Source organism: Vanessa cardui, chromosome 24, assembly GCF_905220365.1.
Source record: "Vanessa cardui chromosome 24, ilVanCard2.1, whole genome shotgun sequence".
NCBI lineage: Eukaryota > Metazoa > Arthropoda > Insecta > Lepidoptera > Nymphalidae > Vanessa > Vanessa cardui.
Window position 1 is genome coordinate 10,051,804 of NC_061146.1, and position 13,475 is coordinate 10,065,278.

Sequence of the window (13,475 nt, forward strand, 5' to 3'; positions counted from 1 at the left end):
TTTCCGCCATTGTTGTTCTTTCCCGCGCTAACGACGACTGGCAGGTTTAGTAATTAGAATATAAAATAGATAAAGAATTACGATTTTTAATGGTTAAGATAACACGTCAATCAAATACACGTTCAAACTCCAAATATTACCATCTCAAAAGTGAAAAGCTTTTACCCAGTGTGGCACATTAATTAATTGATTATATACAGTGGCGGTCTAACAGGGGGCTCGCCTCAGGCATCCAGTCTTGGGGGGCCCCAAATACATCCCCTGATCAAATCCTAAAAAAGACATTAAAAATGTGCTAAGTACCTCCATAAATTCATCAAGATCAAAACACTACAGCCTACTAGCGTGTTACATATAAACGTATAATAAATAAATATATAAGCTTATTTGTATACACAAATGTAAACTGAATAAAAAGGGGGGACTTATTTGGCATTAACGCCCGAGCCTCTGACGTCCTTAGCCCGCCACTAATTATTCAGGACATTAGGAGGTGACAGAGGTGACTTTTTAGAATAATTTTAACCTTCATATGTATAATACAAAAGTAAACCATTTTTGGGTTATCGAGATTTTTAATTTTTTTTTCAAAATAACCGAAAAATGCAATTTCAAAAATTTATTTTAAAAAATGTATCAATTAAAATCTATTTCATTCTTCTGATTTACATCTAACGGGAATACGTCGAATTAACAATAACCCTGTATATTATTATTGAATAATTTTGTGATTCAATGGGTAAATGTTGCTAGCAAGCATTATTGCCATCTAGACACGGTAGCGCGTCAAGCCAAGTTTCAGTAACAGAACTGGCAAGCATTTAGATCTGACTTCTTTTGTCGTTGAAGTCAACAACCTATTTGGTTAAACCGAAGGTTTTGTCTGTGCGATTATGGACGAAGTTATCATGACGAACAATTACCGGAAGTATATTGTGAGGGATGGCACGGTGGACATATGTCGGGCGTGTCACACTCCGGGCGAATCCCTTAGACATATTATTTCCGGTTGTTCTCGTCTTGCTAACGGAGAGTATTTGTACAGACATAATCAAGTGGCCAAGATTATCCATCAACAACTTGCACTTCGATACGGTCTTGTGGTATCAGAGGTACCATACTACAGGTATGTGCCCGACCCAGTTCTCGAGAATGGTCATATCACACTGTACTGGGACCGATCTATAATCACTGACAGGACTGTTGTCGCCAACAAGCCTGATATAGTGGTGATAGATCGGTCAGAGCGCCGCACGATAATTGTTGACATCACCATCCCTCATGACGAGAATCTCGTGAAGGCTGAGAAAGATAAACAAATAAAATATCTTGACTTAGCTCACGAGGTTGTCGACATGTGGGATGTGGATACAGCAGTTATTGTGCCGATAGTTGTTTCAGCGAATGGCCTAATGGCCAAGAGCCTCGACCAACACCTTAAGAGGCTCTCGTTAGGCAGCTGGGTCAAGGGCCTGATGCAGAAGGCAGTACTCCTCGGCACGGCTCGTATTGTGAGGAAGTTCCTCTCTATGGAGCCCTGACCAACTTTGCTCTCATTTCACATTTATGTTTTTGATGAGATAATTTCTACAGTAACTGCTTCTAAATCATCTATACATATAATAAAATTGGAGTGTCTGTTTGTGATATTAAAAAAGTCATTTTTTACTCAATCCATACACGGTACATATACCAAAATAACATTTTTTACAATTTTTGACGGTCTGTCTGTTTGTTCCGACTAATCTCTGGAACGGCTGGATCGATTTTGACGGTACTTTCACTGACGGATAACTGATATAATAGAGAGTAACTTAGGCTACAATAATATTTTGTTTTGTTATTTACAAAGGCGTACAAGGTCGCGGACACTGCAAGTATTATTATATATTTAATGACTTAATGATAATATTACGTAAATAAAGATTATATTTCCTATATTAATAAATATTTCGTATTCCAGCAAAGACTGCGTTATGCCGATGATACCCTTGGGCTTGAAGGAGACCAAGGAGGTTGACTTCAGAGAGCCCTTCAAAGATTTCATCTTGGAGCACTACAGTGAGGACGCGGCGGCCTACGAGGACTCCATATCAGATTTCATGGATATGAGACAGGTATGAAGAACTAACCAATTACATATGGTTATATGTATGTAATCATATGGAATAGTTTCTTTTTTTGTAATAGGTAGGTGGCCTAGCAAATGGGAATCAGGATTTCAATGAGCAACCAACATTGAAAGCTAAGATGATACGACCCTTGTGCCTTGTGGTTACATTGACTCACTTATTTTTCCAATTAGCACATAACATTACTAATGATTGCTGTTTAGCGGTATCTAGACAGTCAACAAGGCCCGACCACCAAGTAAATACTCGCTAAACCGCTAATCGCGTCTCGTATTGCTCGAAATAGATAAAATCATTTCGTATATTATTTTACAATGTCTATTTTATTACAAATTAGCCTAGACTAGTATGTGTGCTTTTATGTCGATGGTAGCACCCGCCGTGGTGGCGGAGTGTTGGCATATACGAGGGCAGCGCGCGATACTGTATTTGGACATTACAGCGTTATTTTATTATTTTGTACATAATTTCAAAATAAAAGTAGCCTAATTAGTACATAAACTATCTGCTATTGAAAATCCCATCAAAATCGGTTTAGCTGTACCAGAGATTAGCCGTAACAAACAGACAGCCAGACAAATATTGTAAAAAATGACATTTTGGTATATGTACCGTGTGTACATACATATACATTTACTCAAAAACGCAAAACAGCATTTATTACAATATTACAAACAAACACTTTTAATTATATGTATATAGTATAGATTATAATTTTCTTAGTGAGTGACTTTATTTAGTGTTGGTGTTGAATTTCAAATACAAATTCTTCATAATACACCAAGAGCTGAGATGGCCCAGTGGTTAGAACGCGTGCATCTTAACCGATGATTGCGGGTTCAAACCCAAGCAAGCACCGCTATATATATGTGCTTAATTTGTGTTAATAATTAATCTCGTGCTCGGAAGGAAAACATCGTGAGGAAACCTGCATGTGTCTAATTTCATCGAAATTCTGCCACATGTGCATTCCACCAACCCGCATTGGAACAGCGTGGTGGAATATGTTCCAAACCCTCTCCTTAATGGAAGAGGAGGCGTTATCTCAGCAGTGAGAAATTTACAGGCTGTTACTTTACTTTACTTTACTTTACACTAAAAATAAGCCAAGTCGCACATGTTCCCAGGCCATACGCACGCCCGTCCGCTCGACAGCTGGCGTGGCTCTGCTGTTCAAGTACTACAACCAGCTGTACTACATCGAGCGGCGGTTCTTCCCGCCGGACCGCTCGCTTGGCGTCTACTTCGAATGGTTCGATTCGTTAACAGGTAACAACACAACATAAATTACCATTTCCTAAATGCCAATACTGTTTTATGTTCCTTTTTTAAAAAAAATATCTCTAAAAATGACGTCATTTTTATTCCAACTTTAATCAGTGATTATTATTATTAATATTGTTACATCTAATTATTATGGTAACCTGTAACCTTAACTTTTTTATTACAATTGGTAATCGTTACTAATGTTTGACCTCTAAATTATTTTTAAATTAACGTGGTTATTTTTATTATTGCAATTATTAATTACGGGTTATTTACCATGGTTTTTATTTTTATCCGTTGGAGTCCGATATTTTGACATTATCTAAATATATAAAAAAATTAAAAAAAACTTGGTAAATATCCCGTAATTAATAACTGTAATCTAAATTATTGTTACAATGGGTAATCATTACCAATATCAACATCTACAGTATTGTTACAATGAGTAATTGTTACCAATATTTGAATTTAAAGTATGACGTTACCATTTGTACGTATTTAGAATTATAGGTAGATAATGTTTTATTTATGTGATTGTTTTGAATACTTTCAGGAGTCCCGTCATGTCAGCGGACAGTTGCGTTTGAAAAGGCATGCGTGCTGTTCAACATCGCTGGCATATACACACAGATTGGCGCTAAGCAAGTCAGTTTTGTTATTTTACTTTGTTCATTTCAATTTTCAATCAGCTGATAACCGTCGGGCGTTCAGTTGCAATGGCTTGAGTAACGAGTCTGTGGCTTGCAGGAGCGCGCGACGTGCGCGGGGTTGGACGGCGCGGTGGATGCGCTACTACGCGCGGCGGGAGCGCTGCGCTACATACACGAGAACTTCACCAACGCGCCCTCCGTCGACCTGGCCGCCGACACGCTTCTCGTGCTGGGCACGCTCATGACGGTATGTGGGGCGGGGCGTGGCGTGGCGGGCTCGGCGCGCAGTGTCGCAGTGCATCATCCGTGTGCCCGCAGGCGCAGGCGCGCGAGTGCCTGTTCGAGAAGCTGCAGCTGCAGGCGCGCGACGCGTGCGGCGGCCGCGAGCGCGAGCTGCGCGACGACCTCGACATGTGCCTCGACCTCTCGCAGGAGAGCGCGCAGCTCGCCAGCGTCTACAGACAGCTCTACGAGAAGGTACACGCACGCACACACGTACACATACACGCTAACACACGCACACACACGCACACACACATACGCACGCACACACTCGCACACACGTACACACTTCTTCACTACACATCTTGATTGTAGAAGTAGTAAATAGAAGCCAGTTTCTATTTACTACTTCTACAATCAAGATGGCGGTATAATCTTTTGATTTCGCGCCAATTTTGTGATTGCAGTCGTTCGCGCGACAAATGATTTTAATGTATTTTTTTTTGTTGTAATGATTATAGTGTATGCTTTGATTACGCCTATATATTGAAACGGTAATTATTTAACAAGTTAAACACTTCCTCTGTTTTGAGATAGTTGTAAATCAAACTGTAATAATTTGTATCAATAAATATGCAGTTTTAAAATGGACAATGGATGAATTTCAAATTATTATAATGTATTTTTTGGTGGTAGGGTTTTGTGCCCGTCTGGGTAGGTACCACCCACTCATCTACCGCCAAATAACAGTACTCAGTATTGTTGTGTTCCGGTTTGAAGGAGAGTGAGCCAGTGTAACTACAGGCACAAGGGACATAGCATCTTAGTTCCCAAGGTTGGTGGCACGATTTAAGGAATAGTTAATATTTCTTACAGCGTCATTGTATATGGGCGACGGTGACCACTTACCATCAGGTGGCCCATATGCTCGTCCGCCAAACTATGCCATAAAAAAAAATAAAAAAAGTCTATTATGAGGTAGAGTGATTCATCCCGATGGTCTCGTTGCAGATGCAGACGGAAGGCGTATTCAACTACGTGCCATACTCGTGGGTGTCGCTCGTCCACGTGAAGACGGAGTTCTACAAGGGTGAGTAGCGCGGCCGCAGAGCCTGAGGGTATAATAATAATAATAATAAATATGAGACAACATCACATACATTACTCTGATCCCAATGTAAGTAGCTGAAGCACTTGTGTTGTGGAAATCAGAAGTAACGACGGTACCACAAACACCCAGACCCAAGACAACTTAGAAAACTAATGGTAATCTACATCGACTCGGCCGGGAATCGAACCCGGGACCTCAGAGTGGCGTACCCATGAAAACCGGTGTACACACCACTCGACCATGGGAGGTCGTCAAATGGGTGCAGCCGCTACAGCCGATTGCTTGCAGCGCTGGCGCACCAGTACTGCGCGACGGGGCTGCTTCACGCGCCGGCAGCCTCGCCGCGCCTCCAAGCCCTCTACGCACCCACGACTGACGGTAAGCCTGCCTGCCTACCTGCCTGCCTTACTACTCTGTCCCGTATGACCATATTCATTCCGATAACTGTATGGTTTTAATTTCGATTCGGAATTAGTTATTTGAAAACTGATTTTTAATTTTTTAAATCTTGAATGTTTGCAATATTTGTTGTTTGTTAAAAGTAATTGCGCGTTGTATAGTTTTTGACGACTGATCGCCGTGAAATACTGTTTTACTGAACTTGCTAAGCATACCATCCTTTTAAATTCCGATTTAATATTTTGGTGCACCAAAGTAATCTAGGAGTTTGGAACGTCACTTAATGTGTAGTGTTACCGGACTGGCGAATTAAAACGGGTACCAAGTCCAAAGCTAATGTCCGTGGCACGATCGAAGACCATATGGACCAGTCCACCACTAATATAACGAGGATCCAAGAAAAGAAATACTTTAAGAACTGCACTTGTTCATTCTCGGTTATCTAGAGTTGAGTTTTCGGTATGAGCCAACGACACAACGTCTCAGTGTAAAGATGGAAAGAAAATCGCCAAAAATGTGACAGCCTCATCGAGCAACAAGAACGCACGTATTATTGAAGGAAGATGCACCAATGTCTTGAAAATTCTGCCAATGCTCCGTATTTGCCTTATCAAATAGGATGAATGCTGGTATTTACATGCACGAGGAACGCACGTAATCAAGATTTAGGATACGACATGAAAAGTTTCGTTCCCTGAAGCACCACATGTCTGAGTCCCCATGGGTAAGATGCAAAGAAGGACCGTATCCCATTCCAACGATCTAGAGCGCTATATCCGCCAGAAGCCCACAAAGCGAGTTGGTAAGGAGCACACAACCGACGCTTTACTAAAAATGAGACGGTGATCCGACGATCACAAAGGGTCTCGACGGTAACCTACAGAAAAATCAGCAGAAGGTCCGACAGGGAAGGTGTACGATCTTCTACATCTGGTATTCGTGTTTATGAGGTGACAGTTTATATCTAAAGATGTGCTTTCGAGAATAATATCTCCGGGAATCTCACACATCGAATGAATTGAGAAACGACTTTTAGTGAGAGAGTTCTACTTCCCCTGGCGTGCCTTCTTCCACTAACTATGAGGTGTTTCTTGCCGCACTGGTGGTAGATTTTTTCTTGGCAATCAATAATTAAGTGTAATACAAATACGTATGTATGTTAATATTTAATATAATTTTTTGACTTTCACTTTTGGTGTTAAAATTACATCTCCTGCCAAACTGTTAAAGTCGTTAAAGTTTGGAGCAAATGAAACCGAATTCCTCTTTCCTCTATTGACAATTGTATACGAAACAGGCGAATTCATCTTTCCTCTATTGAAAATTGTACCCGGAACATTTCCAGGTTTCAAATTCGACGAGGACTTCGACAACACGGCGCTCGGGCGCGCGCACCTGGCCGAGGCGATAGCGCTCTACGAGGAGGCGCTGAGGCTGCAGCGGATGTGCCGGTGAGTCTCTCGCAAGTGTTGCCTTGGCTTTACGTAAAGTGTATCCGAGATGTACTGAGTGTGTGTTTGCAGCGAGCTCTCTCGCCGGTGTTTCCTTGGCTTTACGTAAAGTGTCTGCGAGATGTACTGAGTGTGTTGTGTGGGATGTTTGCAGCGAGTTGCGCAACAAGGAGTCCCTGTCGGCGCTGGTTCTGGCGGCTCGCGAGCGCGCGGGGCGGGAGAGCGCTCCGCCCCCCGACGACTTCGCAGACATCCTCGACGCGCCCGACATCCTGCGTGAGTAACCCCCCCCCCCCCACGTACTCGTCCTGCCGAGTCTCCCACTATCCGTGATATATCATTCTATTATGAGCTAATCGAGCTGATTGAACAAATGGGCTTTTTATATAAAATTAACAAAAAAAGCTTTAAAAATGTATACAACAATAACAACAGCCTGTAAATTCCCACTCCTGTAAAGGCCTCCTCTCCCTTTGTGGAGGTTTGGAACATATTCCACCGCGCTGTTCCAATGCGGGTTGGTGGAATACAAATGTGCCAGAATTTCTATGAAATTTGTCACATGCAGGTTTCCTCACGATGTTTTCCTTCACCGCTGAGCACGAGACGAATTATAAAGACAAATTAAGCACATGAATCAGCGGTGCTTGCCTGAATTTGAACCCGCTATCATCGGTTAAGATGCACGCGTTCTAACCACTGGGCCATCTCGACTCTTAAAAATGTATATTGATATTATAAATATGAAAGTAACTCTGTCTATCTGTCGCTCTTTCTTTTCTCGAAATTTCGTGAAATTTGGTATGAAGCAATCTTGAACTCCAACAAAGGATATAGGCTCCTTTTTGCCTGACACATGACAACCTACACCCTCACCCAACATGTGAGCGAAACAGCGTAACTACTAGTATTACATATTTACTTGGTGGTAGGGCTTTGTGCGAGCCCGTCTGGGTAGGTACCACCCACTCATCAGTTATTTTACCGCCAAATAACAGTAGTCAGTATTGTTGTGTTCCGGTTTGAAGGTTGAGTGAGCCAGTGTAACTACAGGCACAAGGGACATAGCATCTTAGTTCCCAAGGTTGGTGGCGCAGTGACGATGTAAGGAATAGTTAATATTTCTCACAGCGTCATTGTCTATGGGTGATGGTGACCACTTACCATCAGGTGGCCCATATGCTCGTCCGCCAACCTATACCATAAAAAAAAATATGTATATATTTCCTTATCCATTTATTATTTTCCAGCGTCCTCCAAATTCCAACTGGCGCTAACCCCACCGGACTTCGCCCAGTACCGCGTCGAGGATCTATTCAAGTCGCTGGGGCCGATCGCGGTTTTCTCGGCCAAACGGCACTGGAGCGCCCCTCGGCTGATACAGCTTCAGAGGCCGTCGGAGAGGCGCAGAGAGGCCAGGCGGGACCGGGGCAAGGACACGAGGATCGAGAGACAGAGCGACAAGCGCGACCGCTCGGAGGACAACTCCACATACTACCAGGTCATACGCAGCGACGAGAAGTACAGCGACGACTACGACAAGCGCGTCACGAGACAGAACGGCGTCTACATAAGCAACTTGGACTATTACCCCAAGGTTCTGGACGAGAGCTTCAAAGACTACGGGAAGTCGAGGGGCAAGGAGAGGGTTAAAGGCGAGTTGAGGAGAGTGGCCAGCGAGTACAATGTGACGAGCTCGCCCGACGACGAGGGTTTTGGGTTCTCGGTGAGGGGCGACGCGCCAGTCATGATCGCTGCCGTCGAGCCCAACTCTCTTGCTGATGTGAGTTAATCTTGTATCGATTTCTTGGTGGTAGGGCTTTGTGCAAGCCCGTCTGGGTAGGTACCACCCACTCATCAGTTATTCTAACAAACAACAGTACTCGGTATTGTTGTGTTCCGGTTTGGAGGATGAGCCAGTGTAACTACAGGCACAAGGGACATAGCATCTTAGTTCCCAAGGTTGGTGGCGCATTGACGATTTAAGGGATACTTAATATTTTTTACAGCGTCATTGTCTATGGGTTATGGTGACCACTTACCATCAGGTGGCCCATGTGCTCGTCCGTCAACCTATACCATAAAAAAAAAAAAAGATTTCTTCAAGCACTTCGTACGGTACGCACTAAGAGTTATAGAGTTTAGGTTTTCAATAATTCCCAGAAAATAAGCTCTTATTATTCCCACTCAAGATTCCAGTCCTATTTTATATGTCATTAGCGACCCGCCCCGGCTTTGCACGGCTGCAATGCTCATACTAATAATAATATAAAATAATAAAAATATACTAGAAGAAACCGTTACGTCTTATTATCACTTTAGAAACCAAAATTATCTGTATTTCTCTGTTATATTGTGCATGTATTATACATATAACTCTTCCTCTTGAATCTATATATCTATTTAAAAAACTGCACCAAAATTCGTTGTGTATTTTTAAAGATCTAAGCGTACCTAGGGACAGATAGCAATAAGCGTCTTTGTCTTATCTATAAATAAATAAATAAATATGAGACAACATCACATACATTACTCTGATCCCAATGTAAGTAGCTGAAGCACTTGTGTTATGGAAATCAGAAGTAACGACGGTACCACAAACACCCAGACCCAAGACAACATAGAAAACTAATGGTAATCTACATCGACTCGGCCGGGAATCGAACCCAGGACCTCAGAGTGGCGTACCCATGAAAACCTGTGTACACACCACTCGGCCATGGAGGTCGTCTATGTAATGACGACCAATGATGAAAAATGTCATCTCTCAACGGTCGGCTTGAGTAAATCAATTAAATAAATATTTGTAGGAATATATCGATTGGTGCTTTAATATTATTAAACTGACCACACGTGTCATTTCATAATTAATCATATTTATATTTAATTATTTTATTTTATACTTGTATTTTTTTTTATCTATTTATTTTTTTTAAACTGTCACATCTTTATCTGGTTCAAGACGTGCACAGTTATCGAAAAGGAAATCGATTTAAACGCATCTTTTTAAACAAGGCAGGTTACACACATTGTAAATTTTTATTTTTCTTTATTTTGTAAATTTTTGAATTTTCAAATTTCATTATTGATTTTTAATAATCTTATTCGTTCCGCAGATCGGCGGCATGCGCGAGGGAGACTTCATCATCTCGATCGGCGACCGCGACGTGAAGTGGAGCTCGCACGAGGAGGTCGTGCGCCTCATCCGCGCCGCCCCGCGAGCCCTAGCGCTTCGCCTCGCCTCGCCCATGGACACGCCCGCCCGGGACAAGGTACCCGCCCGGACCCGCAAGGGATATGCCTTTTCTTTTTTTTCTCGCTGGAAAAACGCTTTACGCGTGATGGAAAGTGGGGGGGTGTGTGGACGCTGGACCCTGGACGCCTAGTGCGCCCAAGTACGCCGGGTTTACCCACTAAAAAACCAGCGGTACCCTCTCCGTCTTTCGGCGGACGCCACGGGATCGCTTACGCATGCTACCGTGACGCAAGGGACATGCCTAGCATAGCTCATACGAGCCATATATAAGCGTGCCAAGCCTCAAGACATCTATACATAAACGCGACATCAGAGTCGCCGAGGCCCCAGGACCCGCTGGATTGTAGTAATTCGAACACATATACTGCTATATATTATTTATTATAGTTTATATATTATTTATTATACATTAGTATATATTATTTAATAATAAATAAAAAAAAAAATCAGTGTGGGCCACGTCTCCCAAGAAGACGTAAAAAATGATTTCCTGATGTTTAGTACAAATATAAAAACGCCAAAATGTAATTGAATATAAAATGTTAAAAAAAGGCACGGGCATCTGCGAACATCCACAGGATGTTGTATTTGAAATAAAAAAAAAATATATATATATAAGTGTGAGCTGTTTGGTTCCCAGGCGTCTCCCGAGGTCGCGCGGCAGTCGAGCTCCAACCAGGGCTCCGTGTCGGGCGCGTCCAGCGCGTCGAGCGGCTCCACCGCGCTGACGGCGCGCTCGGGGCGCCGCCCCCCGTCCTGGAACCCTTTCAAGCGGCACTCGCACGTCCCGCGCCCCGAGCACGCCGTGCACAACAACGTCATGTTCCGCTAGAGCTGCCGCCGCCGCCACACCTGCGCGGCGCTACTCGCGGGTGTGGACGCACCTTAATAGTCCCGACTTAGACTTGCTCTCATGATTATTCTACCGCCAAATAACAGTACTTAGTATTGTTGTGTTCCGGTTTGAAGGGTGAGTGAGCCAGTGTAACTACAGGCACAAGGGACATAGCATCTTAGTTCCCAAGGTTGGTGGCACATTGACGATGTAAGGAATAGTTAATATTTCTTACAGCGTCATTGTCTATGGGTTATGGTGACCACTTACCATCACGTGGCCCATATGCTCGTCTGCCAACCTATACCATAAAATAAAAAAAAAAAAAAAAAATATGATACTACACGCAGCGATGCCGCGTATCAGACTGTAGGCTGGCAACATTCACAAATTTCAATTCCTAGACTGAATAAATGGATTGTTTAATATTTACATATTATTAATGTATATCTATTAATAATACTTTTATTTGAAACTTGGATATTGTTATACTTCCGTCCCGGCTCTGTACTGTAACGTTTATCGCGGATGGAATAGTGTTCGTTTTGACCTAATGTTTGCATCTATTATATATTTAGATTCTAAATATATAATTAGGCTAAGGAGTTTAATATGGCTATGACATTCCAAAGTTTTCATAACTATTTAGTATATTTAATTTTCTATACAATAAAATTTCACTCATTCGGGGCCGACCGTTGAGAGAATGCATCTTTAACATCCGTAATGGAATAGATGACGTAACTTGGAAAATACACCTTAAAAAATATTCTTTCATTTTCATACTAATGATCATTACAATTTTAATGATTGTTTCAACTTACAATAACTGATATTTTTATAAACAGAATATATTTCAAATAGATAATAAAACAATAATGTACTCGCTGTTGCAATCTGACACTGACAGACGTCAAAATGTCATCTCTCAACAGTCGGCTTGAGTAAATCAATTAAATAAATATTTGTAGGAATATATCGATTGGTGCTTTAATATTATTAAACTGTCCACACGTGTCATTTCATTATTAATCATATTTATATTTAATTATTTTATTTTATACTTGTATGTTTTTTTTAATCTATTTATTTTTTTTAAACTGTCACATCTTTATCTCGTTCAAGACGTGCACAGTTATCGAAAAGGAAATCGATTTAAACGCATCTTTTTAAACAAGGCAGGTTACACACATTGTAAATTTTTTTTATTTCTTTATTTTGTACATTTTTGAATTTTAAATTTCATTATTGATTTTTAATAATGTATGAATGATTGGTATTTTGGTTGTGATCGATTTGAAACTTTCGATTGTATTGATCGCACCCAAAAATTAATTCTAGCTCTAAAGTTTAGTTTAAAATGTATATCAATGTATAAATTCAGCGTAAGTTAACATAATCATTAGTGTTGTAAAAAGTAAATATATTTTTGTGAATTACTACCGGTATTACTTATTTACTATTCCAATAATAATTACTAGTCGACTGCGGCTGCGCCCGTGTTTTACGATGTTGGTGGCAAAAGATCATGTGATCATGGTGTCATGTGTTAGGCAAAAGAAGTAGCCTTTGTCCTTCCTTGGAATTATGTTTGTTTCATACCAAATTTCATCAAATTCGGTTCAGCAGTTCGGTCATGAAAGAGCGACAGACAGACAGACATATATATTACTTATAATTAGTATTACTATCACATTTATAATATTAATTATAAATAATATATATATATATATATAAGGCAAACATAAAAAACACTGTGGCCGTAACGTATTAGGAATATTTAGGACAGAGTTACTTTCATATTTATATTATTAATAAAGATTATTTAATATTCCAATTGAAGCAGAACACATTTAGGTGAGCTAAAAGCTCTATTATATTTTGGTCTACAAACGGATCTTTATTTTAAAACCGCTATATTTTACTTAGTGGTAGAGCTATATGCGAGCCCGTCTTAATAGGTACGGTACCTCAGGTACTGTCAAACAACAGTACTCAGTATAGTTATGTTGCGTGTTAAAGGGTGATTCAGACAGAACTACGAGCACAAGGGACAAAACACCTTGGTTCCCAAACTTGGTGACACATTGGAGTGATGGAAGGAATGGTGACCATGACCAATATTAGTATCGACATCCAATGAAATTAACGTA

General features: G+C 41.2%; 1 protein-coding gene across 3 annotated transcripts in view; it reads left to right on the plus strand.

The window, feature by feature from the left end:
* The window catches only part of LOC124540044 (rhophilin-2), a 99,875-nt gene extending 87,113 nt beyond the window's left edge, over positions 1-12,762 (plus strand). For all 3 annotated transcript variants that reach the window (XM_047117444.1, XM_047117445.1, XM_047117446.1), the window contains exons 5-16: positions 1,964-2,117; positions 3,260-3,401; positions 3,952-4,043; positions 4,146-4,295; positions 4,367-4,525; positions 5,282-5,360; positions 5,670-5,759; positions 7,126-7,231; positions 7,386-7,507; positions 8,482-9,014; positions 10,348-10,503; positions 11,128-12,762. In XM_047117444.1, the coding sequence (XP_046973400.1) occupies positions 1,964-2,117; positions 3,260-3,401; positions 3,952-4,043; positions 4,146-4,295; positions 4,367-4,525; positions 5,282-5,360; positions 5,670-5,759; positions 7,126-7,231; positions 7,386-7,507; positions 8,482-9,014; positions 10,348-10,503; positions 11,128-11,319 (1,975 nt within the window). In that variant the 3' untranslated portion in view covers positions 11,320-12,762. The remainder of the gene's footprint in view (positions 1-1,963; positions 2,118-3,259; positions 3,402-3,951; positions 4,044-4,145; positions 4,296-4,366; positions 4,526-5,281; positions 5,361-5,669; positions 5,760-7,125; positions 7,232-7,385; positions 7,508-8,481; positions 9,015-10,347; positions 10,504-11,127) is intronic.
* Positions 12,763-13,475: the final 713 nt, after the last annotated feature.